The sequence below is a fragment of the Quercus suber genome, unplaced genomic scaffold, assembly GCF_002906115.3.
Source record: "Quercus suber isolate HL8 unplaced genomic scaffold, Cork oak 2.0 scaffold_220, whole genome shotgun sequence".
NCBI lineage: Eukaryota > Viridiplantae > Streptophyta > Magnoliopsida > Fagales > Fagaceae > Quercus > Quercus suber.
Window position 1 is genome coordinate 1 of NW_027069678.1, and position 27,529 is coordinate 27,529.

Here is a 27,529-nt window from a genome sequence, read left to right on the forward strand (position 1 = left end):
CGGTGTTGAATGTTATTTCAAGGGAACCTAGTCTCTTATGCCTTTTGTCTTTAATTTGCATTGCTGGGTTCAGCGCTTTCTTTTTTGGTTTAATCATGTTTGTATGTAGAACTCGAGACTATCACTAAAAAAACTTACCTATTGAAATAATCTGTTGAATCAAAGTAGCAGTTGACTAAGGAGGCATATAGTCATGGAACCTGAATTTCAACATGCCTCATGCAGGTCTGAGAACTGTTGCAGAGAGAAATATTGCTGAAGCTTGTGCTGCTAACATAAGAAGTTTCAAACAAAACAAATTCAGACGAGTTAATCACAGTTCTTTGTCTGAACTTTTCATTTCGTTCCTTGCAAAGGTAATCATTTCTGTCATGCTTTCTACCTTAATGAAGAATCTTGGTTGTAGACACTTATATGGTGTTTATCAAATTTCAAGATATATTTGACCTGATTATGCAATTAACGCTATATATCTGGATTATAAATTTTTTTTTTAAATGTTGATTATGTACCAGATGTTTATATACTCGGAAAGTGCCCTTTTCTTATAATAGTTTGTTGAAGTTTGCCTGGTATCTTCCCAATATCTTAAGGGATGGCTGCTATGGCATCATATGCACTTCCTAATGCTATTGATTAGAGATTTTTCTTTCTTTTTTTTTTGGGTGGGGGGGCAGTTTTCTGACATTGGTGTCAAGGCCTCAGAGCAAGGAATTTGTACCAAAACTGGAGAGTGGGTGTGCAGAAGGAGCAATATAAGATGGTCGCGGAAAACTGATCCAATATTGGTAACTCTCTCTCTCTACACACATGTACATTATTGTCAGCTCTTACTTTGACATTTCAACAATACTATTATTACTGCTGCCACTGCTACTGATTTTGTTATTGGCACTGTTGATGGCCGGTAAGATTGAGGATCCTTTTGAGCAGCCAGAAAATTCTGCGAGGGCTGTTCGCATGAGTGGGTTGACAAGGATATCTGAAGTATTTGAGATCAGCCGCCGTAGGCTTAGTTCAGCTGATCAGAATCAAGATTCTTTGCTTACCACACTTGTTCGACCACAAGTATCTCTGGAAATTAAAGCACGTCACAATCAAGGCCAGCACAGGTGAAGACCAAAATCTGATGGATATGTTTCACCAGTTTTTGATTATTCAAATGGCTTTTTACAGTATAGTTCGTTGTTTCTTTTGAAAGTTTAATGGCACCCAGGTATTTTGATGTTTCCCCAAATAAATTGTTGAATATTATATGCTGCCCCCTGCCAAATCAACTCAGACAAGCAGATTGACTTATGTGACTTATTTCCGGTTTCTTACTAAGGTTATCAATCCTTAACGGGTAAAGATTTTTCCAAAAATGCAATAATCTAAATGCATTGTGACTCCCGATGGGCTGTGGAATACAGGCACACACATATTGATATGCAAATCACAAAATGAACAAATGTGGGCACCCACATTGATTTTGGCCTATTTTGGATCTTGAAAACATGGAAAGATTTGTAATGTTTACTGATGCTTTGACAAAAATATGTTTCTATTAACCATTTTTATGCATATTTTTAAGATCCACATAAAGTTTTAAGCATACAAGGACAATATTTTTTGCATGACTTTAAGATCTGTTTTGGGGTCATCAATGGTTTACTGTGTCCAGATGGGGATGACGGGTGGGGAGGAGGAAAAGGGATGGGGGTATACTCCTCTGTTTGGGTTTTTCTTTTTTCCTGTTGGGGTAAATTACAAATGTTAAAGCATGGAACTACCATGTGCTCTATTTGTGAATTGTGACACTTGCATCCCCTGTGGTTAGCTGTATGAAGTATGCCCATTAAATGGAATCATTGATGTGGCAAGTGGCAACATTGCATATTATGAGAATTGAAGAAACATATCGTTCTACACTCATATTTCTGATTTCTCTTGAATTTTCTCCTTAAATCCTGATTTGGTTTCTCTCAATTCAAATGGTGTAAAAGGGTAGAACATTCTTTTCCTTCAATTCTTCCCAATAGGTGATGTAGGCACTTGCCACATCATCAAATTCTAAAGTAACAAAAATGCTTCACGGAGCTAACTACTAAGGAGGTAAGGTAAGTGTCACAAAATAAAGCACATGGTAGTTCCTTGTTTTAAAGGTATACCACTGGGGTGATATAGCTGTAATTTACCATTTTTTGGGAGATGGGGAACAGATTTGTTGGGTTTGAAGGGGCATCTTGGGAATATTGTTAATTGCTTCTTTATTCTGTTAATTCTGGGACCTGAGTAGTTGTTGTTTGTAGGCTATTTATTTTTTTGGTTGCTGAGAAAGCAGATGAAAGTAGAAGAAATTTAAAAATGAGTTTGTGTGATATGTTAATTTAAAAAACAAAAGAAAAAGTTTTAGACATGTTGCAGCCGAAGACTTGAACCATTTACATTTGATGCAGTTAACATTTAATCTTCTTTCACTTCCTGTTGAGGTTTCTGTTTTTTCCTGTTAAAAGAATCTTAGCTACTTCTCATGTTGGAAAGACATTTTTTTTCTAAGCACTTGCTATTTTGTGCAAGTACAGTGGAGATGCTGGAAAATGAAGTCTCTCCGTTGGTGACCTTTTGTTGGGAGGCTTGGTAGCTGGACTAGGCTAGATGTATGCACCCCAGGTATTGTTGGATTATTTAGCTTTATATATCTTACTAAAACCCAACCTATTTGGTGTTGGGTGTCTATGTTTCCTAAGGTTATCAATTAATTAGTGGAGTGGTGTATATGTTTGTTTCATCACATTAATGATTTAAAATATGATTTATTTGGTGGAAGACCAAATAGTGCAAGTATCTTTTTTGATAGTTTTGTATTGGGAGTATTGGGTGTCTCTGTTTCCTTTAAGTTCAAATTAGGTAAAGTGGTGTATATGTTTTTCGACACATTGATGTTACTAATCTTATTTTTGAGCCTTCAGGTTAAAGATTTTTCACTTTAGTTTTACTTTCACAATATGGGTTAATGTATATAGTTATTTGGTCCAATTAAGCATGTGACATATCAGTAATTAATGTATTGGACCTTGCTAGAAGTTCACTTTTAGGCTATGACGTGGTTAATGTACTGCTTATCCAAGCAACAGCTCAGAGGCTTTTCTTTCCCCCACTAATATATTTGGCCAAAGTCCTGATGACACCAACTGATATATCGTGATTTTACTTTTTGCAAATAAGCAAAGCAGCTGATGGTCTGAAGAAGTTTTTAGATAATTCTGATGATGATTCAGATGTGAGAACTTGTTTCTGCAATTGCAATCCTTAAAAGTTGCTCGTTATCTGTGTTTGCATGTTTGTTAATGTGTTTGGTGTTTGAAAGTAAAGTCTTTTAGTTTAAACAAGAGGACTACTCAAGGTTGGTTTCATTAGAAAAACAAGAATAAAAGAAATGTATAATTCTCTCTCTTAGGTTTTTAGGCATCACATTCTAGGGCCTGGGCAAGGCTTGATTTGTATGATTCATTGTGCATAAATAAGCTTTAGGATTTGTATCTTAGCTGCATTGGAACCTTCAAGAAAAGTAAACACTTTACAATAGTTTATGTTAACTTGTATTTTCATCATCTTTTAACTGTGATTGATATTGTTTTAGTTGGGTCATTTATGATGTTTACAATGCATTGATACTGCATTGGTTGTGTGATTTATTAATACAGGAACCAAAAAACTGAGAAGCATTTGCAGTTGAATTCTGCCATAAATGATGTTTCTGCTCAGCTTTGTGGAGATGATGCCCCTAATGGAGCTGCAGTGAATTCAGATAAAAGCTGTAGCTTTAACGTCACAGAATATTTTGTTGAAACTGCCATATAAATTATTACTACTTTTGTGTGATTAGTACTGGAAAAACAGTGTTTGGAATCTTTTAATCCATTTTGATTTTCTTTTAGTTATGGATTCAGGTTGATTGTGGAAGACTGTATCAGCTATTAAAATTGTCACAATTGTTTGAACCTCTTTGCAAGTAAATGTAATTTATTTCCCTATATATGTTAGAGAAGGTAAATGTAATTTCCCCTATATATAAGTGAAACAGAAATGATGTGTAATTAGGTTGGAGATTGAAGGATGCAGAATATGTATATGGGCATCATTTTAACCATTTGTATCTTTGCTGCATTGGAACCTTCAAGAAAAGTAAAGACTATACAATTGTTTATGTTAACTTGTATTTTCAGCATCTTTTAACTGTGATTGATATTGTTTTAGTTGTGTCATTTATGATGTTTACAATGCATTGATACTGCATTGGTCGTGTGATTCATGAATACATGAACCAGAAAACTGAGAAGCATTTGCAGTTGAATTCTGCCATAAATGATATTTCTGCTCAGCTTTGTGGAGAAGATGCCCCTAATGGAGCTGCAGTGAATTAAGATAAAATTTGTAGCTTGAATGTTGCAGAATATTTTGTTGAAATTGTCATATAAATTATTACTGCTATTGTGTGATTAGTACTGGAAAAAGTGTTTTGGATCTTCTAATCCATTTTGATTTTCTTTTAGTTATGGATTCAGGTTGATTGTGGAAGACTGTATTAGCCATTAAAACTGTCACAATTGTTCGAACCTCTTTGCAAGTAAATGTAATTTATTCCCCTATATGTTAGAGAAGGCAAATGTGATTTCCCCTCTATATTAGTGAAACAAAACTGGTGTGTAATTAGGTTGGAGGTTAGAGGATGCAGAATATGTATAAGGGGCATCATTTTAACCAGGAATTTTACACAGAAATGGTGTGCCAATAGTACATTCGAGGAAATACTCGAAGTGCTCAAGCCCAAGCAGGAGGATTTGGCAACACGGGCTCAAGTCATTAATGAACTACGAAGAGTTGTTGAATCTGTGCAAAGTTTGAGAGGTAATTTGTACTTTCATGGTTCTGTCAAAAGAATTTTTAAAATTTTTTTTTTAATATACTTTAATCTGTAAAACTTCCATGATTTGCAATTGAAGATATAAGTTGGTGGGAATGGAGGGATTCCATTCTATATGCCCAAGCAGGAGCATTTGATAAAATTTAACCTATCCTATTTGCTCTGAGATGACTATTTATCATCACTGGCCATGGTACATTGGAGGGTTTTTTTGATAAAATTTAACCTGGTGGCCATGGTTTTCTTTTAGATGTTGAAATGCTGTAGTTTTGAATTCACTAATATTTACATGAGCACATACCGTTTGGCCCATATCTACTGGATACTCAGTTGGGTCTTTTAGAATGTGAAGAGGGAGCTGGCAATATAGTTCTGCAGGTGGCGTGATGAATTGGAGGGTTTTTTGAGCATGAGTGATTGGTTTTATGCAACTAATAATTAAATGACTTTTCTTTTTATTTGGAAAATTAAGCACCTTCTCCTGGCTCTTAGAACTTTTTACTTTTCAATAAATAAGATATTTTATTATAAGATAGGAGCACTCAAAATGATGAGCTTCATTAAAAAATTACAAATGGACAGCCATATGGTCCAAAAAAAACCTAGATAGTTACATGTAACTCCCTCAATCATAGTGTGATATTCAAACAAAGTTCTCATAAAACTACTCTTAAAATCCTGAGGCGATTTTTCTTCATCTTCAAAAGTCCTATGGTTTCTCGCTCTTCAAATGGTCCACATTATATAATGAGGACTAGCTTGCCACACAGCCCAGTTTTGATCAACCAAACGCTTGTCTTCATGAAAACATCAAGTCTATCACCCACCTTGGCATCGTCCATATCACTCCAAATGCTATAAATGCAAATTACCACAACTCTTGAGCTACAGGACAATAAGTAGATGCTCTATTGTTTCACAACTACACTTGCACATAATACACTCATTGACAACCACCATCTTCCTCTTAACAAGATTATCCAAGGTTGTTGTCCACACAAAGAAAGCCACCTTATGAGGTACCTTGCTACCCCACTTAGAACGCAGATGCACATGTTTCAAACTCTCATAATAGGATCATACACTAGACCACCTTGTTTGTATTGATCTGAAATTTCCTGGCCTGCTAAGGACATTCCAAATGGCACAACAGGGAAGTTAAACCTGTAAATTTATGGGTAGGGTATGTGGAAAATGACCTGGGTCAAATGTAGCAAAACCCATGGCAGTTATTAACCCATATACAGTGTATGCAATAGAGACAGGTAGCATTGATGCAGTTTTTAAAAGTTACAAAGTAGCATCCAATATTGCGACAAGTGTCTTTCAAGCCAGGGAAAGAAAGACACGTGGAAGGAACAATTGTCAATTTTCATTAGGCCCTCAAGTATAAATGAGGGCTGATTCTTGAGAAAAGGACACCGTTCTTCACTGACAAACTTGTTTATACAGAGATCATATCATTCTCTTGAAATATTAGTTCCTTAGGAGATTCTCTCATAGTTCATAGGGCTTAGAAGGTGTTCATGCTTGTAAGCAGTTTCTTGTAATCTTGTTACTCAATTTATTCTTGTTTATGCAAGTTTATTTTAGTTAGATTCAAGTTTTTAGTTGTTAGTTCTGTTTGATCCACAATGCATTATCTTCAATTTGATTGGATGTTTAGAATGTTTACTTAGGTTATGATATGTTCACTGCTTTGCATATTTTACCTTCAAACTTTTTACTGCTTAGACTGATTAGACTTCGAATTGCTCTATTTGGAATTGGGTTTAGTGTGATCATGAATAGCCTAGTTACTTGGAATCCAATGGCACCTGATTTTACTAAAAGTTTTGTCCTTGTACATAGTTCCTTAGAATATAATTTATTTGCTTTTGTAGTTCATTGTTACCTGCATTTCATCCTTTGAGCCTAAAAGGTCTCCCTCACCCCTTCTAGCTCCCAATCTTGAAAGTCCCCAAGGAACTTAAGTTGCATATTTTGAATTCCCAACCTATATGTCTACTGCATTATAGATGAAACTAGTTTCAAATTATCTTGAGATTCTGTCTCTATGACATTTTTTTTTTTTTTTCTGGAACCTAAGTTCTTTTGAATGTTGGTCTTGGTGAGGAAGCTTCATCTCCATTTTCATAGAGATAGGAATTCCTTAAAGGGATCCATCTTTTTTGACTTGATACAGGATGACTGAGCTAGAGTTGTTGTAGTTTGGTCCCCATAGAAAAAAGGGAAAGATGATGTTTCATGCTACAAAGACTTCTGTAGGTTTTTAGCACCATATAAACATTTGTCTTCATTGTTTTCCTTTTTTTTCCTCAATCCAAGACAAGTAACCCGTAGTGAAGATCATCAAATTAAGCAAATTTTCTTTCTGGTTTCTTCTTTCTTTGCATTTCATTTGTTGAGTCATCATGAACTTTTTTTTTTTTTTTTGGAGAAAAATCATGACCTTTTATGTCTTATTTACATGAGGAATAATTCTTGCCATTAGTTAAAAAATATTATGATTAACAACATAAATTAATGACCTGGCTCAAACAGGGGCAGCAGTGGAGCCATTTGGGTCATTTGTGTCCAATCTGTTCACAAAATGGGGTGACGTGGATATCTCTATCAATTTACCCAAGGAGGGTGGATATATTTCATCTGTTGAAAGTGACCACAAACAAAGATTGCTTGTAGATTTGCAAAATCCTTTGAGAGGTAAATTGCTTTGAGTTCAAGCATTTTTTGTTTCTCTCTCTCTCTCTCTCTCTCTCTCTCTCTCTCTTAGATGCTTGTAATCTGTCACTTAGGCATAGAAGTTTCAGAAAATCCATTGTTCTTATATTTTGACAATCTCTCTTGCATGTTTGTTAACTTTAATTTTTGCTTTGTTGTAATTGCTTGTCTCCAGTGCATGTCTTGAAATACATGTTCTTGCAATTGGGACACTTAATGATATGGGCCAAAAGTATTTATGAATCATGGAACTTATCTTAAAAAAAAAAAAAAAATTATGTATAAAGCGGGATATGAACTATAATTTATATAAAGTGCAAATTGGGAAACTTCAGTCAGTTTACCATCTTCATGTTTTGCAATTTTTTCTTACAGAATTTAGTAAAACTTTATTTAGCTTGCAGACCAGTTCTAAAAGTTTAGTGTCTCTGTAGTTTGTAATTATGTTGTATAGCAGACATTCATGGTCATTTTTCCAGTTTGTAATAGAAAATGTGCAAGATTCTTTTTTTTTTTTTTAAGAAAAATGCGCGAGATTCTTTGAGTGGCTGTTTTCGTCAATTTGTTTCATTCCTCATGCACGTGCTTAAGTCTTTATTGTATCCATATTATTAAAAAAAAAAAAAAAAAAAGCTTTTGGAAATTGTGAAGACAAGGACGCATAATCTGTGGATGGTGTCAAAAATCTTTGAAAATTTAGACACTAAAGTTTTACTTTTTTGTTATGAAAGTGCTGGGCATACACTTGTGAGTGAAGTCCTGTACATGCTTTATAATGAAAAAAGTGAGTGGTTAATATAGCATAGTTAGCCCCAAACTCATAAGTTTAAGCTTTTAGGTTAAGTGGCATCCCTATATGTTTCATTAATTACTCAATTGGAGGTTCCCCATGGTGTTTATTTCCCAACAAAAAGTGATAAGAGCATAATGCATGATGTAATGCAAGCTTACTTAATTTTTACGGGTTCAACATTGTTCTTCTTTGTTTGATTATTCTTCATTATGATGCCTCTTTCTTCATTTTATAACAGTTTTGATCTACAGGTCAATGGCAGATGGTGCAATTAATCCCTGCAAAAGTTCCAATTCTAAAATGCGAGAGTAGCCACAATATCTTCTCTTGTGATATATCAATTGATAACTTGAAGGGCCAAATGAAGTCCAAACTCTTTTTGTGGATTAGTGAGATAGATGGGCGCTTTCGTGACATGATTTTACTAGTATGTTCTTGTAGCAATCTGATATTTGCCCTTGTTTGGCATATGATGCATTGTTTCTAGTTTGTGTAGGTCAAGGAATGGGCAAAGGCACACGAGATAAATGATCCAAATAGTGGGACTATCAACTCATACTCTCTCAGTTTGCTGTTGATATTCCATTTTCAGGTAATTCTTTATAATTATTTCTCGTATAATTTATGAAAGGGTTAAAATTCGAAGAGATTTACTTGTTGCTCCATGTCATGCATCCAAAATGTTTGCTTTGGACTTGGTTTGCTTAATGTTATTAAAAAAAGATTTACTATTGCATCAGTCTTGTTCCTTTTATGATTAAAATATGTTGTCATGTTATGAGACGCTACGATATGTTCTCCTTCCTACCTACTTATTTTGATTTATGTATATATATTCTTAAGTTGGTCTAGTTTCTTGTCTTCGCTTCCATGCATTTTGAAATTTACTGATTCAGTTCTGACAAGAGGTAGGAAGATTTAATTTTCTTTCAGACATGTGAACCTGCAATTTTTCCACCTCTTAAAGATATATACGCTGGAAATGTTGCTGATGATCTTCAAGGTAATTTTCATCTTTAATCTTAAGAGCAAAACATTTATGTTGTTTTGGAATCTTACAGTGGTGGAGACATAAGCTGAGTCGTACTCTTTCTCTGAAAACATTAATTTCTTTTCTATTTTGCATGCTGTTTTTTTTGGGGGGGGTGGGGGGGTGGGTGATTTAGAAGGCCAATTGCAGTTTTTTTTTTTAAAAAAGGCTATTTTGTTTTCCTCGCACTTATAGTAATATTGTCTAAAGACATGGCACAGGATCAAGTCAACTAGGTTCTAAGGAACATATTCCCATGTCCCAGTTTCATATGAATCATTTTCTTTCTCTCTATGTTTGGGTTTGGTGTTTCTAAATTTTATACCACCACATTTACACTTTAGTGGTGTGGTCCAAAGGTCATGGAACTAGGGGTTTTGTTTCCTCTTCTATTATTAAAGCCATGTGATTGGTTTGGCTGAGTACTAGGGTAATTGAGGCTTAGATAATAATATTAATGCTAGTATTCTTAAAAGATACCTAAATGGTAATTCAACGGTGCAATTTACTTAGAAGAGGAGCCATCTAGCATTAGATTGTCTTGTCATAACATAGATATTGAAGTTATATTAAACGCCAACTAGGTTTGTGAAAGCAGATATCTCATCTCAATTTAATTTGAATTTTTAGTTAAATTTAATGTTCTTTGGTAGCAGAATTTGTAGATAAAGGTTGTGTTAATTATATGACCCATGTGACGGTTGTTGGGAGTACAAAATGGCACCAAGTCATTCTCTCTTTCTTTCTTCTAGAATGGATTTAGATGGGATAAATCAAATTGATTATATACATGTGCCAATGATGTAATTGAAACAAAGTGTTTGAGGGAAATCATCTACCTAGCAGAACAAAACATTTGGAAAATGAAATAGGGAAAAACATGAGTTCAATTAATGGTATTGTGAGTGGACCAAGTTCAGCCCATACTAGGCTCGGGCCGAGGACTATTGATCCCTAGCCCGGCCCACAGGTGATAGGTTCGAGCTAAACTAATGCATAAGCCATNCCAAAGAACATTAAATTTAACTAAAAATTCAAATTAAATTGAGATGAGATATCTGCTTTCACAAACCTAGTTGGCGTTTAATATAACTTCAATATCTATGTTATGACAAGACAATCTAATGCTAGATGGCTCCTCTTCTAAGTAAATTGCACCGTTGAATTACCATTTAGGTATCTTTTAAGAATACTAGCATTAATATTATTATCTAAGCCTCAATTACCCTAGTACTCAGCCAAACCAATCACATGGCTTTAATAATAGAAGAGGAAACAAAACCCCTAGTTCCATGACCTTTGGACCACACCACTAAAGTGTAAATGTGGTGGTATAAAATTTAGAAACACCAAACCCAAACATAGAGAGAAAGAAAATGATTCATATGAAACTGGGACATGGGAATATGTTCCTTAGAACCTAGTTGACTTGATCCTGTGCCATGTCTTTAGACAATATTACTATAAGTGCGAGGAAAACAAAATAGCCTTTTTTTAAAAAAAAACTGCAATTGGCCTTCTAAATCACCCACCCCCCCACCCCCCCCAAAAAAAACAGCATGCAAAATAGAAAAGAAATTAATGTTTTCAGAGAAAGAGTACGACTCAGCTTATGTCTCCACCACTGTAAGATTCCAAAACAACATAGGGGGGGGTGGCGGTGTTGAATGGGGTGGCGGTGTTGAATGTTATTTCAAGGGAACCTAGTCTCTTATGCCTTTTGTCTTTAATTTGCATTGCTGGGTTCAGCGCTTTCTTTTTTGGTTTAATCATGTTTGTATGTAGAACTCGAGACTATCACTAAAAAAACTTACCTATTGAAATAATCTGTTGAATCAAAGTAGCAGTTGACTAAGGAGGCATATAGTCATGGAACCTGAATTTCAACATGCCTCATGCAGGTCTGAGAACTGTTGCAGAGAGAAATATTGCTGAAGCTTGTGCTGCTAACATAAGAAGTTTCAAACAAAACAAATTCAGACGAGTTAATCACAGTTCTTTGTCTGAACTTTTCATTTCGTTCCTTGCAAAGGTAATCATTTCTGTCATGCTTTCTACCTTAATGAAGAATCTTGGTTGTAGACACTTATATGGTGTTTATCAAATTTCAAGATATATTTGACCTGATTATGCAATTAACGCTATATATCTGGATTATAAATTTTTTTTTTAAATGTTGATTATGTACCAGATGTTTATATACTCGGAAAGTGCCCTTTTCTTATAATAGTTTGTTGAAGTTTGCCTGGTATCTTCCCAATATCTTAAGGGATGGCTGCTATGGCATCATATGCACTTCCTAATGCTATTGATTAGAGATTTTTCTTTCTTTTTTTTTTGGGTGGGGGGGCAGTTTTCTGACATTGGTGTCAAGGCCTCAGAGCAAGGAATTTGTACCAAAACTGGAGAGTGGGTGTGCAGAAGGAGCAATATAAGATGGTCGCGGAAAACTGATCCAATATTGGTAACTCTCTCTCTCTACACACATGTACATTATTGTCAGCTCTCACTTTGACATTTCAACAATACTATTATTACTGCTGCCACTGCTACTGATTTTGTTATTGGCACTGTTGATGGCCGGTAAGATTGAGGATCCTTTTGAGCAGCCAGAAAATTCTGCGAGGGCTGTTCGCATGAGTGGGTTGACAAGGATATCTGAAGTATTTGAGATCAGCCGCCGTAGGCTTAGTTCAGCTGATCAGAATCAAGATTCTTTGCTTACCACACTTGTTCGACCACAAGTATCTCTGGAAATTAAAGCACGTCACAATCAAGGCCAGCACAGGTGAAGACCAAAATCTGATGGATATGTTTCACCAGTTTTTGATTATTCAAATGGCTTTTTACAGTATAGTTCGTTGTTTCTTTTGAAAGTTTAATGGCACCCAGGTATTTTGATGTTTCCCCAAATAAATTGTTGAATATTATATGCTGCCCCCTGCCAAATCAACTCAGACAAGCAGATTGACTTATGTGACTTATTTCCGGTTTCTTACTAAGGTTATCAATCCTTAACGGGTAAAGATTTTTCCAAAAATGCAATAATCTAAATGCATTGTGACTCCCGATGGGCTGTGGAATACAGGCACACACATATTGATATGCAAATCACAAAATGAACAAATGTGGGCACCCACATTGATTTTGGCCTATTTTGGATCTTGAAAACATGGAAAGATTTGTAATGTTTACTGATGCTTTGACAAAAATATGTTTCTATTAACCATTTTTATGCATATTTTTAAGATCCACATAAAGTTTTAAGCATACAAGGACAATATTTTTTGCATGACTTTAAGATCTGTTTTGGGGTCATCAATGGTTTACTGTGTCCAGATGGGGATGACGGGTGGGGAGGAGGAAAAGGGATGGGGGTATACTCCTCTGTTTGGGTTTTTCTTTTTTCCTGTTGGGGTAAATTACAAATGTTAAAGCATGGAACTACCATGTGCTCTATTTGTGAATTGTGACACTTGCATCCCCTGTGGTTAGCTGTATGAAGTATGCCCATTAAATGGAATCATTGATGTGGCAAGTGGCAACATTGCATATTATGAGAATTGAAGAAACATATCGTTCTACACTCATATTTCTGATTTCTCTTGAATTTTCTCCTTAAATCCTGATTTGGTTTCTCTCAATTCAAATGGTGTAAAAGGGTAGAACATTCTTTTCCTTCAATTCTTCCCAATAGGTGATGTAGGCACTTGCCACATCATCAAATTCTAAAGTAACAAAAATGCTTCACGGAGCTAACTACTAAGGAGGTAAGGTAAGTGTCACAAAATAAAGCACATGGTAGTTCCTTGTTTTAAAGGTATACCACTGGGGTGATATAGCTGTAATTTACCATTTTTTGGGAGATGGGGAACAGATTTGTTGGGTTTGAAGGGGCATCTTGGGAATATTGTTAATTGCTTCTTTATTCTGTTAATTCTGGGACCTGAGTAGTTGTTGTTTGTAGGCTATTTATTTTTTTGGTTGCTGAGAAAGCAGATGAAAGTAGAAGAAATTTAAAAATGAGTTTGTGTGATATGTTAATTTAAAAAACAAAAGAAAAAGTTTTAGACATGTTGCAGCCGAAGACTTGAACCATTTACATTTGATGCAGTTAACATTTAATCTTCTTTCACTTCCTGTTGAGGTTTCTGTTTTTTCCTGTTAAAAGAATCTTAGCTACTTCTCATGTTGGAAAGACATCTTTTTTCTAAGCACTTGCTATTTTGTGCAAGTACAGTGGAGATGCTGGAAAATGAAGTCTCTCCGTTGGTGACCTTTTGTTGGGAGGCTTGGTAGCTGGACTAGGCTAGATGTATGCACCCCAGGTATTGTTGGATTATTTAGCTTTATATATCTTACTAAAACCCAACCTATTTGGTGTTGGGTGTCTATGTTTCCTAAGGTTATCAATTAATTAGTGGAGTGGTGTATATGTTTGTTTCATCACATTAATGATTTAAAATATGATTTATTTGGTGGAAGACCAAATAGTGCAAGTATCTTTTTTGATAGTTTTGTATTGGGAGTATTGGGTGTCTCTGTTTCCTTTAAGTTCAAATTAGGTAAAGTGGTGTATATGTTTTTCGACACATTGATGTTACTAATCTTATTTTTGAGCCTTCAGGTTAAAGATTTTTCACTTTAGTTTTACTTTCACAATATGGGTTAATGTATATAGTTATTTGGTCCAATTAAGCATGTGACATATCAGTAATTAATGTATTGGACCTTGCTAGAAGTTCACTTTTAGGCTATGACGTGGTTAATGTACTGCTTATCCAAGCAACAGCTCAGAGGCTTTTCTTTCCCCCACTAATATATTTGGCCAAAGTCCTGATGACACCAACTGATATATCGTGATTTTACTTTTTGCAAATAAGCAAAGCAGCTGATGGTCTGAAGAAGTTTTTAGATAATTCTGATGATGATTCAGATGTGAGAACTTGTTTCTGCAATTGCAATCCTTAAAAGTTGCTCGTTATCTGTGTTTGCATGTTTGTTAATGTGTTTGGTGTTTGAAAGTAAAGTCTTTTAGTTTAAACAAGAGGACTACTCAAGGTTGGTTTCATTAGAAAAACAAGAATAAAAGAAATGTATAATTCTCTCTCTTAGGTTTTTAGGCATCACATTCTAGGGCCTGGGCAAGGCTTGATTTGTATGATTCATTGTGCATAAATAAGCTTTAGGATTTGTATCTTAGCTGCATTGGAACCTTCAAGAAAAGTAAACACTTTACAATAGTTTATGTTAACTTGTATTTTCATCATCTTTTAACTGTGATTGATATTGTTTTAGTTGGGTCATTTATGATGTTTACAATGCATTGATACTGCATTGGTTGTGTGATTTATTAATACAGGAACCAAAAAACTGAGAAGCATTTGCAGTTGAATTCTGCCATAAATGATGTTTCTGCTCAGCTTTGTGGAGATGATGCCCCTAATGGAGCTGCAGTGAATTCAGATAAAAGCTGTAGCTTTAACGTCACAGAATATTTTGTTGAAACTGCCATATAAATTATTACTACTTTTGTGTGATTAGTACTGGAAAAACAGTGTTTGGAATCTTTTAATCCATTTTGATTTTCTTTTAGTTATGGATTCAGGTTGATTGTGGAAGACTGTATCAGCTATTAAAATTGTCACAATTGTTTGAACCTCTTTGCAAGTAAATGTAATTTATTTCCCTATATATGTTAGAGAAGGTAAATGTAATTTCCCCTATATATAAGTGAAACAGAAATGATGTGTAATTAGGTTGGAGATTGAAGGATGCAGAATATGTATATGGGCATCATTTTAACCAGGAATTTTAAACAGAAATGGTACTGATGTATGCCTTGATACATTATGTCAGATGGTGCTCAGAGCCTAGGTGTCAAGCCTGGTCGAATTCAGTTGTGTCAGACTGGTGCTCAAGGGCTAGGCATGAAGCCTGGTTGTATTCAAATTGAGAATCTAATCTCTTTACGAGGTTACCCATTTTTGTTGTGGCCCTGAGGTTGGCATAATTTTGGTGGAAATACTGCAAATTAACAGTTAACTGGCATGAAGTTGAAGTACAAAATACACCATGGCTGAACATGAGTGAGTGGAGTAGAGAATATACATTGGTATCGGTAGCTTAGGAACATACTTATCAAAAAAAGTTTAGGAACATGAATTACTGTGACAATCTAAACACTGTACTCAGGATTTGAGAAAGAAGGACAAAGAACAAGTCTCATTTCCTCCACACACAAAAAAAGGGAAAAAGAGATCAGGTCTCCTGAATGGGTTCAGCCCTCATTTTACCCGATTTACATAACCTTGACACCAAGGTACTTTCTAATGAAACAAGTTTTCATTCCAACATTTGTTATGTTGTAAAAGACATGAGTATAAAATCATCAATTCATCATCTTTGAGTATTATAACCTCGTCATATTTGAGTAGTTTCTAATTTGACTTAATCATAACACAATTCTATTGATATAACCCAAATTTATTATATTCTGACACTAACACTTATATGAATCCAAACATATTGTCTCTTATTTATAGTCTAAATACCATACTTGATTAGTAAAGTAATCCAGGAATACCTATAGACCATAGTATACTAGATTGAGATCTAGTGCAATTGCTACCGTGCAATTGACCCCAATCTACTCACAATATTTTTTTACTTTTACTCATTTTTTATATTTAATGGTTGAAATTTAAAGTTTAAATCTCAACTATTTAATGGGTTCCAGTTAACTTAACTGGTAAAGTCTCTGATGGTTGTATAAGAGATCTGGGGTTCAATCCCTACATATACCAAAAACTGATTGATGTCTTGGTCTGATAATAAAGAGTTATCATAAGAAACGGACGCTATAAGTTGAAACTCTCTCTCAAAAATCTCAACCATTTATACCAATTGAGTATTGCCCATTATCTCAATCCATATACACCATATAGCAATTATCTGCCACCAACCAAAAGTCTCTCATTAACTCAATGCAATATGTACGAAACATAAAATTCTTGTATAAGATGGAGCGTGGGACTCATATGTCATTGAGAGGTCTCATGAGACCGTCTCATACGTAAAACCCATATGTCATTGAATCATAAATTTTATGAGACTATCCCATACAATAATTACTCAACTTTGGATTTAACGAGTCAATGGTCCATGGTACGGCTACGAGAATCTACCATAAAAGTCCAATCAATGAAACTGTTGCCGACGAATCTTGCATGCGAAGTTTACTTCTTCTTTTTTTAAACAGTTCGAAAGAGACAAACTTGCACAGTTGCACTTACCAATTAAAATAAGGGAACATGGAGCTCCATCATGTTGCATGAAATGATATAATTGCATTTATGGTACAAAAATATGATGGTGGGGACAATTTAAAGGTAGACATTTATCATATGCGTTTGCAATTTTGAGTAGGGTGACATGTTTTTATTTATAATAATTTGGGTTCTTTTACACCTCAAAATAAATATTATTCTTTAAAAAATTAGATTTTAAAAAGTTATATATAAAAGCTAAACAGTAAATAGCTAACCTATAAGTCAGTGACGAAAACACATGAGCCTCAATTTTGTCTTTAAACTTTCAGTTTGAATATTTAATGTATACACTTCAGATTTATGACAAATTAAAAAATTTATTAATATTTTTCGTTAAAACTTAACAACTTTTATTTTATGATATGAAAATAATAATGATGTTTTAAAATTCATAAACAAAGTAACAATAATCATGTATACATCATGCGATTAAATACATTTGCCTGGTAGATTTCAGTTAGCTTACTAATAAAGTCTCCAATGATTGAATAAGAGATCTGGGGTTCAATCCCCACCTACATCAAAAATCGAATGATGTCTTAATCTGACGATAAAGAGTTATTATCAGGAACTGACATCATTAAATGAAACTATCTTTAAAAAAAAAAAAAAGCATTTAATTGTGATAGAAAATACAAGTATATCCATAGATAAAAATACAATTATAATGTTTTATTTAGAACGAATCTAAAGTTCATACCTCTTTTCTTCTTCTTTTTCTTTTTTTTTTTTCTCAAAAAAAATAAAAGTATCAATTGATACAAACATAAAATTACAATGGTTAACTAACAAATCCCTTAAAATAATCCCTTAATTATAAGGTGGGATTCATATTGAACCTCATACGTTACGTTATATCTTGTAACCCACGGCATGGATAAAAGCAAGTGAGTAGGGATAGTATGAAAGCATGGAATATTGACTTGATCTGGTGAAAACAGTGTTTTTGGTAAAGAAAATATAGAGCTTCTAAAGTTCTTTGATTCTTTGCTGTATAAAGAAAATAATAAAAGTTTAAGAAATCTTATAAAAACATGTAATTTACACCAACAAATATTGCAACGATATTAATATGCCCCCCTCGTAACATCTGTTAGATATTTTTTGTCAATCCATTCAAAAGCAATGTCATTTTGAATAGAACATAAAATGATATTGCTTCTAGGGTAAAACTAAAGGTGAAAATGTGGTCGACTATTCTATTACGGAAAGGAACATTGGCATTGTTATAATAGTCGATGATATAAATTAGAAGTTTTGAAAGTTGAGAAACTAGAAACTAATTTATAAGTAACTTTTTTTTTTTTTTTGAGAATCTAATTTATAAGTAACTTCATCAAATGTTGATGGTGTAAATTCATCCAAATATTTCCACCTTATGGTTGTTATTGTCATGATATAAATGTGACTTTTTAATAAGTCATCTATTCCATGTCTACAACTATTAGTTTATTATTTACTTATTTAAATGTGGCTCCTTAAAACTTTTCAAAAAAGAATAAGAAAAGAAAACTTCATTTAAAAAAAAAAAAAAATTCCTTAAATGGATAAAAGTAAAACATAACTACAATATTTTTTTTGAGAGAATTTCAACTTATGGCGTCCACTCCTGATGATAGCTCTTTATTATCAGACCAAGACACCAATCAGTTTTTAGTATAGGCAGAGATTGAACCCTAGATCTCTTATACAACCATCAAAGATTTTACCAGTTAAGTTAACTGAAACCCAGTTTAACTACAATATATTAGCTACAAAATATTGGATTTTTTTTATATATATATAAATATTAATAGATAATATTGTTTATATTTTATTGCTTAATGCAACAAATTATTTGAAATTTGGAAAACCTAATATTGGTTTTAGAATTTTAACCTAAAGATTTTTAGTGTATGTAGAATTTAAACCTTATATATCTTATTTGACAATAATAGGCTTTTTCAGCTTATGTTTCATTGTATAATGTGAATATATGAGTTTCAATTTATGACGTCAAGTTCTAATAATTATGCTATTTATCATTAAGGTAAGACACTAATTCTTTAAAAAAAAAAAAGTGTCAAATCACTAATCAATTTTTTAATTTTTAGTATAAATAAGGATTTAACTGTATCTCATATTCATCTATAAAAAAAACTTAACCAAATGTGCTAACCGGGGAATCTATCCAACTTTTTAACTTTTTCAATTGAGGTGACCGTACGGTCAAATTTTATACTTTGACCCCGAATAAAAAAAATTCATTGGGGGGTGAGGACCAAAACTCCGCTCGTCCAATCATCATTCACTCCCAAGTAAACCCAACATCAAAATCGAAGTCTTTGTTTGATCATAAACTCCATCGCTTTTATGCCTCCTATAACTAGCAATGGCCCACCAAAGCAAAGCAAAAACTGAGGAGGGTCTGAAACTCTGGAGTACTGGTGAAACACACATGAGAGAATTCACTCCCAACAAAGATTCAACCTTTGTGACTACCCAATTCAGGCCCAACCTTTTTCTTTTTTTCTCTTTTCCTTTTTAACGCTTTTCCAAACTTTTCGTACATCACCACAGAAGCCAAAGAAAACCCCTTCCTCTAAGCAAAGCTAGACTCTACAGCTCTACTCTACACTATACAACTCTGAGTCATGGTATATACTATATACTGATAATATTATTATTTGTATTGCTCTTTAAGAAAGTTATCAACTTGGTTGCCCTTATAAACGCAATGTGATTGGGTACCTTGGTGTGATTGGAGTCCTAGAAAAGGTGGATGAAAAGGGTCTCTCAGTTATGCTTCTGGTAATGTTTTTTGTTGACGATGATTCTGATATATGTTTTTTGCTCTAGTAATTTTCCTTTTTTAACAGTCTGAGTTATATTGATAATCTACTGTTAAAATCTGAAAGATTGACCAAAATTTCCATGTGGGGTGTTCTCTTATTGGGTAAAGTTGTTTTCTTTTGTTTGTTTATGGGTTCTGAGTAATGGGTTTTTTGTATATGAATTGAAAATCAGGAAATAAGGGTGCTTCTGTGAAAATTCTTCTTGGTTCATTTTTCTTCATTATATAAACTTTTTATCATATTTGTTTTACTTCATCAGGCTTGGTAGGCTCATCCCTAAATTTATGTTTAGTGTTATGTTTCATTCAATAAATCCTTACTTCTGCATCTAAGTATACATTAAATGGAATGAACTATATTGTAGTGACTGCATGATATATGAATATCATCTTTATTTTGTGAACAATACTCAAAGCTCAGGTTATGGTGGGTGAACTAAGGGGCTTTGTGGCTTTGCTTTGATGAAGTTCTTCTTATTGGAATAAGGTATTAGCAATTGTAGGTGTGACTTAAATAGTTTATACCTTGTGCTGTGGTTGATTTTAATTAGCACTGAATGCCATTGTTGCGCTTGAGCTTTGACTAATTGAACTGGGTCTCAAATGTCATCCAGAAATAAAATGAGTGCCTATATTACATTGGAATTGGAGCATATTCTCAAGGAGATACTTCAAGTGGTCAAACCTCAGCAGGACGATAGGTCAACACGGTTGCAAGTCATTAATGAATTACAAGGAGTCGTTGAATCTGTGGAAAGCTTGAGAGGTAATTTGTAATTTCACAATTCTATTGAAGGATTATTACTTATGTTGTTTAAACTTGCCAACTTTCAGCTGAAAAATACTTAGAATCATTAAAAATTCCATGATTTGCATTAGAATTTATGAATATATAAGTTTGTGGGGATGGAAAGATTCCACTCTATATTCCATAAATTTTTAATCCCAGATCCATCCACTGGAATGGATCATGTTAATAAAGGGAAACTTTTGCATCTCGGGAAATCCCTGAAACTGGTATACTCCCTATTGTGACTGAAGACACAGTTTACTAGTAAAAAAAGAAGGTTCCAATTCCATGGGCTGGTAAGTGGAAATTAAGGTTTTCTGGTTGCTGTTAATTGATCCTTGATTATAAGTTAAAATTAGTAAAAAAGCCAGCCAAAGAATTGTGGCTGCTGATCATTGATCAACCTGTTTGGATTGCGGGTCCCTTGGAGAGGGAGGGGGGTCATTTGATGGAATTGAACCTATGGTATTTGCTCCAAGATGGCTAAATAGCACCAATGGGCTGACTATATAGTGAGTATGGGTTTCTATAAGATGTTGAAATTTTATAGTTTTTAATCCGATAATGTTTACATGTTTGCATACCTTGTGGCCCATATTTGTTGGATTCTCAGTTGGATCTTAGAATGTAAAGAGGGAGCTAGCAGCTGGCGTGATAATTGTGCAGGTGGAGTGGTTAATAGGAAGTTCTCTGTTTTGAGCATGAGTGATTAGTTTTTGTATAAAGAACAATTGGATGAATTTTCTGTTTATTTGGAAAATTGGGTTACTTGTTCTGGTTCTTAGAATTTATTATGCTAAATTGCATATGTGGAAGTGACTTTGAATGAGAGGTTTTGACTCTGTGACATTTTTGTTTCTTGAAGGATCTAAAGTTCTTATGAGTGTTGTCTTTGGTGAGGAAGCTTCACCTCCATGTGCATAGATATAGGAACTTCTTAGCTGATTGGCACACTAATTGGAGTCACAGTCATCCACTATGTCTATGGATGCATGACCCACCCCCCTCCCCTGCACATTATGGGAATCCATGTTTCTGACTTGATGGGGTGGCTAGGCGGGGGTTATTGTGCTTTGGTCCCTAGAGAGTGAGAGGAAAAAAAAAAGGCGATTCATGCACATGCTACAAGGACTGAAATTTTTAGTTCTGTAGTTTTTTTAATGCCATATTAACCTTTATGTCTTCTTTGTGTCTTTTTTCTTTGATTCTCTTCAAGCAGAAAGAGACAAGTAACCTATAACACGTCTCATCCCATCAAAAATAAATAAATAAAGATACATCGCATTAAGTGAATTTTCATTATCCACTTCTTTTTTCCCCATATATCATTTGTTTAGTCATCATGTAATTTTATGTCTTATTTACATAATGAATAAGGCTTGAAATTAGGTAAAATGTTTTATGAACTCATTACTTGGCTCAAACAGGTGCAACAGTGGAGCCATTTGGTTCATTTGTGTCCAATCTGTTCACAAGATGGGGTGATTTGGATATTTCAATCGACTTACCCAATGGTGCATATATTTCATCCGCTGGAAAAAAGCGCAAACAAAATTTACTTGTTGATTTCCAAAAAGCTTTGAGAAAGATGGGTAATTTACTTTGAGTTCAAGCTTTTTCTCTCTTGGATGCTTGTATTCTGTCTTGCCTCATGATTTAAGCATAAAAGCTTCAGAGAACTCATTTTTCTTATCTTTGGACAATCTCTCCCCCTCCTTACATGGGGCCTGAGAGCAGTTTGTTAACTTTAAGTATTGCATTATTGTAATTGCTTCTCTAGTGCATGTGTTGACACATGTTCTCACAATTGGGACATTTTATGATATGGAACTTATCATTAGAAAGGAAGAGAAGAAAAAAAAAAGATGTATGAAGCCGGAAGTGAACTGTAATATATATTAAATGCAGAGTAGGAACTTCAGTCATTGTACCATCTTCACCTGTTGCAATCCCCCCCCCCCCCCCCCTCTCTCCTAAATTTAGTAAGCGTGCAGGTCAGTTGTGAAAGTTTATAGTCTTTGTAGTTTGTAATATGCTATACAGAAGAGACTCATGGCCATTTTCCCAAGCTGTAATAAAAAATGGTTAAGATTCTATGAGTGGCTTTAGTATTCCCAAATGCATCATTCATTATATTGGACATTGCATCTGTAAAAGAGTAGATTAATTGCATCTATAGGATCAGTGTTGGGAGTTGGGACTTAAAAAATTATGTTTCTCTTTTCTCTTCTTTTTCTCATCATTTTGGTTTATTCTTCATGTGTGTGTTTATGTCTTCATTGTGTCCATCTAAAAAAAAAAGTGTTTTGGGAACCTTGAAAATAAGGATCGTAATCTATAGATTGTGTCTAAATATCAAGATTAAAACAGAGTATATGGAATGTTACTTTAATAAGTTCAAGTTAAATTTTATAAGATTGTTATAAAACCAGATATACTATATTGTTTTGAATGTTGAGTTGCTAAGAAGCAACATGTTCATAAAATAAGCATAGTCGAATTGAGAATGTTAAGTAAGTGGAGATACAAGGAAAGATAGGATTCGAAATGAGATGACTCCCATTGATGAAAAGATGAGTGAGGATAGCTTGCAATCCTTTGGCATTTGCATCAGAGAGCAATTAATGCACGAGTGAGGAAGAATGAGTTGATTTAAGTCCAGGAACAACAAAAGGTAGAAGAAGACCTAAAATAACATTAATAGAAGTAGTAAAAAAGGACATGTCCAATGAAGGAAGTAATGGAGAGTATGACTTCATATGGAATAGGATGGAGAAAAAGAATATATGTCACCAGTCCTAACTAGCATGTAGGGGATCGGTAGCTGATCCCAAAATTTTGGAACTAAGACTTGGTTGTTGTTATTGTTGGGTTTAGGTTTAATTCTTAATCAAAGTGGCCTTCTAATAATCTTTTCGATATTGAATCCTTCTGTTCCATTTGTATTGTTTATTTAAACTCCAGTGATTTTCCCTATAAAGTTTTAAATTCAGTAATACTTTGTTAAAATGGAAAATCAATAAGGAGCATAATTTCATGATGTAATGCAAGCTTACCTAAGTTTTAAAAGGGTTTGATATTGTTCTTTTTTGTTTGATTGTTCTTCATGATGATGTCTCTTTCTTCATTTCTTAACATTGTTGGTCTGTAGGTGGATGGCGCAGGATAAAATATATCCCCAATGCAAGAGTTCCAATCCTAAAGTTTGAGAGTAGCCGCCAGAGCATCTCTTGTGATGTATCAATTGATAACTTGCAGGGCCAAATGAAATCCAAACTTTTATTTTGGATTAGTGAGATAGATGAGCGTTTTCGTGACATGGTTTTACTGGTACAATTTCATAGCAATCTAATACTTGCTGTTGTGGGAATAAGTTCTGGTATTTGATGCATTCGTTCTAGTTTTTGTGTAGGTAAAAGAATGGGCAAAAGCACATGATATAAATAATCCAAAAAGTGGAACTTTCAACTCATACTCTCTTAGTCTGCTTGTGATCTTCCATTTCCAGGTAATTCTTCATAATTATTACTGTTGAATTTTTTTTTTTTTTTTAAATGTTAAAATTTAAATGAGATTTACTTGCTGTTCCATGAAATGAATCCAATATTTTACTTTAGACCTGGTTTTCTGAATTATATATGTATAGATAAACATATTTTTGGAATTACTATATTGTTGTTGGATCAGTCTTGTTCCTGTTATTTGTCATGTTTTTGACTTTTGAGACACCAGGATATAATCTTCTTCTCACTTACATATTTTGATTTATTTATATAAATTCTTGAGGTGATCTGGTTTCCTGTCTCTGCTTCCATCATTTTGAAATTTACTGATTCAGCTCTGACAAGTGATGGGAAGATTTAATTTTCTTCTTTACTTTTTTTATTCAGACATGTGAGCCTGCAATTTTACCACCTCTTAGAGATATATACACAGGAAACGTTGCTGATGATCTTCAAGGTACTTTTCTTTTAGATTGTACAAGGTTAATTTGACTCATGCTTACTTTCTCTCTCTCTGTGCTTATATTTCTAATTGAGAATGTGGTTCAAGGGCACTTTCAGTTGAAGTTAAAGGATCAAGATAAACGTTATAATTATGGTTCAGAATCAGAACTGATTAGCACAGGCTTTCTTCCTTAGAGAAATTCCATGTCTGTACTTTGTAGATGGGATAAAAGGTTAAACTGTCTGATTGTCTACATATGTCAATGATGGAATTTAACCTTGGTGTTTGAGATTAGTGACCTGCCTAACAAAACATTAAAAAATGAAGGCTAAAATGCAATTCAAACTCTTTAAGTTTGATGTTGCTTCTAATCAGTTTCTTGAATTTCAAAACTTGCAATTTACAACGTCGACTATTATAATGATGTCTATGTACCCCTTCCATTATGCTCTGTGACATTGTCGATATTAACCTGTCTATAAATGACAGTCCTTTTATATTTTTGTTCAAAATGACATCATTTTTGGGTTGGTTAACGGCAAGATTCTAACAGACATCGTCTGAACGGACACTTTTACAGTGTTGTATACTTGAGGGTGTGAATTGCAAGTTTTCATAGTCAAAGGACCATTCTAGAAGCAACCTCAAATTTAAAGGGTGTAAATAGTATTCTAGCCAAAAATGAAAGAGTGAAAAATCTGAGGTCAATTACAAAGATGGTTATTTCTATCTTTTACTAAAGATAGAAGGATTTTGGTTTATTAGAGGGTTGGTCAACTTGATTGTAATGGATGTGCAGGATAGATCATTCTTTTGAGTTCATTACAGATTCTACATGACACTTTTGACGCTAATTTGCATTGATGGTTTTAACCCTTTCTTTTTTGGTTAATCATAATGGTTTCTAGAACTCTAGACTATTACTGAAAATGCTTAGGAGTACCTGTTGAAATATCTGTTGAATCAAATATCCGTTAGCTACTTCAGAAGACAAATTGTCATGGAAACTGTATTACAACATGCTTCATGCAGGTGTGAGAGCTAACGTAGAGAGACATATTGCAGAAACATGTGCTGCTAACATATGCAGGTTCAGGCAAAACCGAACCAGAAAAGTTAATCGCAGTTCTTTGTCTGAGCTTTTCAGGTCATTCCTTGCTAAGGTAATCGTTTATGTCATGCCTTCGACCTTGATAGATAATGAAAAATATTGGTTATAGAGATTTATATGATGTGTTCATCAAATTTCAGGATATATAGTACACCTCTGTATTACTCCATTAACTAGAAAAATTACATTTCATTCCCCTAAACTATACCTCATTTTACATTTACACCCCCCCCCCCCCCCCAAAAAAAAAAAAAAAACTATACCCTCTTTTACACTTGCCTCCCTAAATTATGAGAATACACACTTAACCACCTAAACTATTACCCGTGTAACACTTAGCCCCCTACACTATGAGAATACACACTTCCCTAAACAATTACCCTTGAGATGGGGTGCAAAGTATTACATGAGTAATAGTTTAGGGGGATAAGTGTGCATTCTCATAATTTAGGGGGGTAAGTGTTACACCGGTAATTATTTTGGGGGGTAAGTGTAAAAGAGGGTATAGTTAAGGGTTTTTTTGGGAGGGGGGGGGGGGGTAAAGTGTAATTTCCCCCCACTAACTCAATATATCTAGATTATAAATTCATTTTAAAATGTTTCGAGTCAAATGACGATGTGATTATGTAGCAGATGTTTATATGCTTTGGAAAGTGCCTTTCTCTATATTAGTTTGAAGTTTGCCTATTATATTCCCCAATCTTAGGATGGTTGCTATGGTGCTGATTAAGGTTTTCTTGTTTTTGGCAGTATTCTGACATAGGTTTGAGGGCCTCAGAACTAGGAATTTGTCCCTACACAGGAAGGTGGGAGTACATAAGGAGCAATATGAGATGGTTGCCCAAAACTTATGCCATATTTGTACATCTCTCTCTCTATCTCTTCAATGATAAAATTATTACAGCTCCATGGCTACTAATTCTGTTATTGACACTGTTGATGTCTGGTTAGATCGAGGATCCTTTTGAGCAGCCAGAAAATTCCGCAAGGACTGTTAGTATGGGTAACTTGACAAGGGTATCTGAGGCATTTGAGAGAAGCCGCCGTACACTTAGTTCAGCTGATCAGAATCGGGGTTCTCTCCTTGCCACACTTGTCCCACCACAGGTAACACAGTATATTGCGAGAGGAGCACCCCGTCGGAGCCCAACTTACAATGGCGGACGCTACCATCCCCAACCAACTCGTCCACAAGTGTACAGGAACATGCACACACCCTCACAAACACAGCATCAATTTCAGAACATGAGGCTTGAGACCCCACAAACACAGCATCAATTTCAGAACATGAGGGTTGAGACCCGGTCCAACCATTCAACTGTGACAAGACCTGTGCAGGCAAATCACAATCAAGGACAGCAGAGATGGAGAGCAAGATCTGATAGATAGGGTGTCACCGGTTTTTGATTATTCAATTGGCTTTTTACTGCACAGTACATCGTTTCTCTTGAAACTTTAATATCACCCAGTTGTTTTGATGTCTGCCGAAAGTATAATTGTTGCATAGTATATGTTGACCATTGCCAAATCAATTGAGAGAAGCTGATTGAGTTTTGTGATGCATTAACGGTTTCTTGAGGATCAAATTTGTATATTCTAATCATCTTCCATTCTCCTTTCTTCTACTCTCCCTTCAACTCCCTCCATCCAAACATTATCAATTTTTACAAAATGAATATTCACCGGGTATAGCTGCTCAGACCAGGCTTAGTTTTAATCCAATGACAGAAACAGGCATGATCCATTGATCCCCCTTATTACCTTCTCTTTTCTCTACTCAAAATCCTTGATCATAACAACAATATCTGGGTCTGGGAGACGAGCCACTCATGCTTCCAACGGCTTAGGAAAGAATTAAGTGATGTTAAAAAAGTGAAGAAATGAAGGAGAAACAAAACAAAGCCAAATACAAATCTAGAGAATTCTGAACTGTGGTATACAATAATCAATATGTAGGACATGCATAAATGTACAAATAAATACAATTTCCATGTATTTGTTAAATCTGGGAAAACGATGGATTTTTTTTCAAAATAACACTCATTTTGAAACAATTTCATTAG

The 27,529-nt window shown here is 34.4% G+C and overlaps 3 protein-coding genes across 10 annotated transcripts; all 3 read left to right on the forward strand.

The window, feature by feature from the left end:
* Positions 1-225: 225 nt before the first annotated feature.
* Positions 226-4,018, forward strand: LOC136061558 (protein HESO1-like; the record flags this gene model as incomplete). Of its 2 annotated transcripts, XR_010631531.1 has the most annotated exon segments (5): positions 226-356; positions 678-788; positions 913-1,112; positions 2,565-2,652; positions 3,687-4,018. XR_010631531.1 is itself a non-coding variant. In XM_065779920.1 (4 exon segments), coding segments are annotated over 4 exon segments (461 nt in total), but the record flags the coding sequence as incomplete, so codon positions are not given.
* Positions 3,198-15,147, forward strand: LOC112031578 (protein HESO1). The gene is made up of 11 exons (XM_065779922.1): positions 3,198-3,262; positions 4,761-4,890; positions 7,451-7,612; positions 8,675-8,850; positions 8,920-9,015; positions 9,336-9,426; positions 11,355-11,485; positions 11,807-11,917; positions 12,042-12,241; positions 13,694-13,781; positions 14,816-15,147. The coding sequence occupies exons 4-10, from the start codon at positions 8,686-8,688 to the stop codon at positions 13,710-13,712; spliced, it is 813 nt and encodes a 270-aa protein (XP_065635994.1). The 5' UTR covers positions 3,198-3,262; positions 4,761-4,890; positions 7,451-7,612; positions 8,675-8,685; the 3' UTR covers positions 13,713-13,781; positions 14,816-15,147.
* A 3,988-nt stretch (positions 15,148-19,135) lies between these two features.
* On the forward strand, positions 19,136-27,029 carry LOC112031582 (protein HESO1). Of its 7 annotated transcripts, none has more exons than XM_065779924.1 (10): positions 19,136-19,574; positions 20,034-20,104; positions 20,232-20,383; positions 21,835-21,999; positions 23,559-23,737; positions 23,820-23,915; positions 24,298-24,367; positions 25,388-25,518; positions 26,217-26,327; positions 26,418-27,029. In XM_065779924.1, the coding sequence occupies exons 3-10, from the start codon at positions 20,239-20,241 to the stop codon at positions 26,853-26,855; spliced, it is 1,335 nt and encodes a 444-aa protein (XP_065635996.1). In that variant the 5' UTR covers positions 19,136-19,574; positions 20,034-20,104; positions 20,232-20,238; the 3' UTR covers positions 26,856-27,029. The 7 variants fall into 7 exon arrangements, with proteins under 7 accessions (XP_065635996.1, XP_065635995.1, XP_023920038.1 ...); XM_065779923.1 differs by having other exon boundaries at positions 20,039-20,104; XM_024064270.2 differs by having other exon boundaries at positions 19,136-19,420.
* Positions 27,030-27,529: the final 500 nt, after the last annotated feature.

Bases quoted from the DNA above. Each gene is read 5' to 3' on its own strand.
- LOC112031582 (XM_065779924.1), top strand. From the start codon at position 20,239: ATGAGTGCCTATATTACATTGGAATTGGAGCATATTCTCAAGGAGATA. The intron at 23,738-23,819 runs GTACAATTTCAT...GTTTTTGTGTAG, and splicing joins TTCGTGACATGGTTTTACTG to GTAAAAGAATGGGCAAAAGC. The intron at 23,916-24,297 runs GTAATTCTTCAT...TTTTTTATTCAG, and splicing joins TTGTGATCTTCCATTTCCAG to ACATGTGAGCCTGCAATTTT.
- LOC112031578 (XM_065779922.1), top strand. From the start codon at position 8,686: ATGGTGCAATTAATCCCTGCAAAAGTTCCAATTCTAAAATGCGAGAGT. The intron at 9,427-11,354 runs GTAATTTTCATC...TGCCTCATGCAG, and splicing joins TGTTGCTGATGATCTTCAAG to GTCTGAGAACTGTTGCAGAG. The intron at 11,486-11,806 runs GTAATCATTTCT...GTGGGGGGGCAG, and splicing joins TCATTTCGTTCCTTGCAAAG to TTTTCTGACATTGGTGTCAA.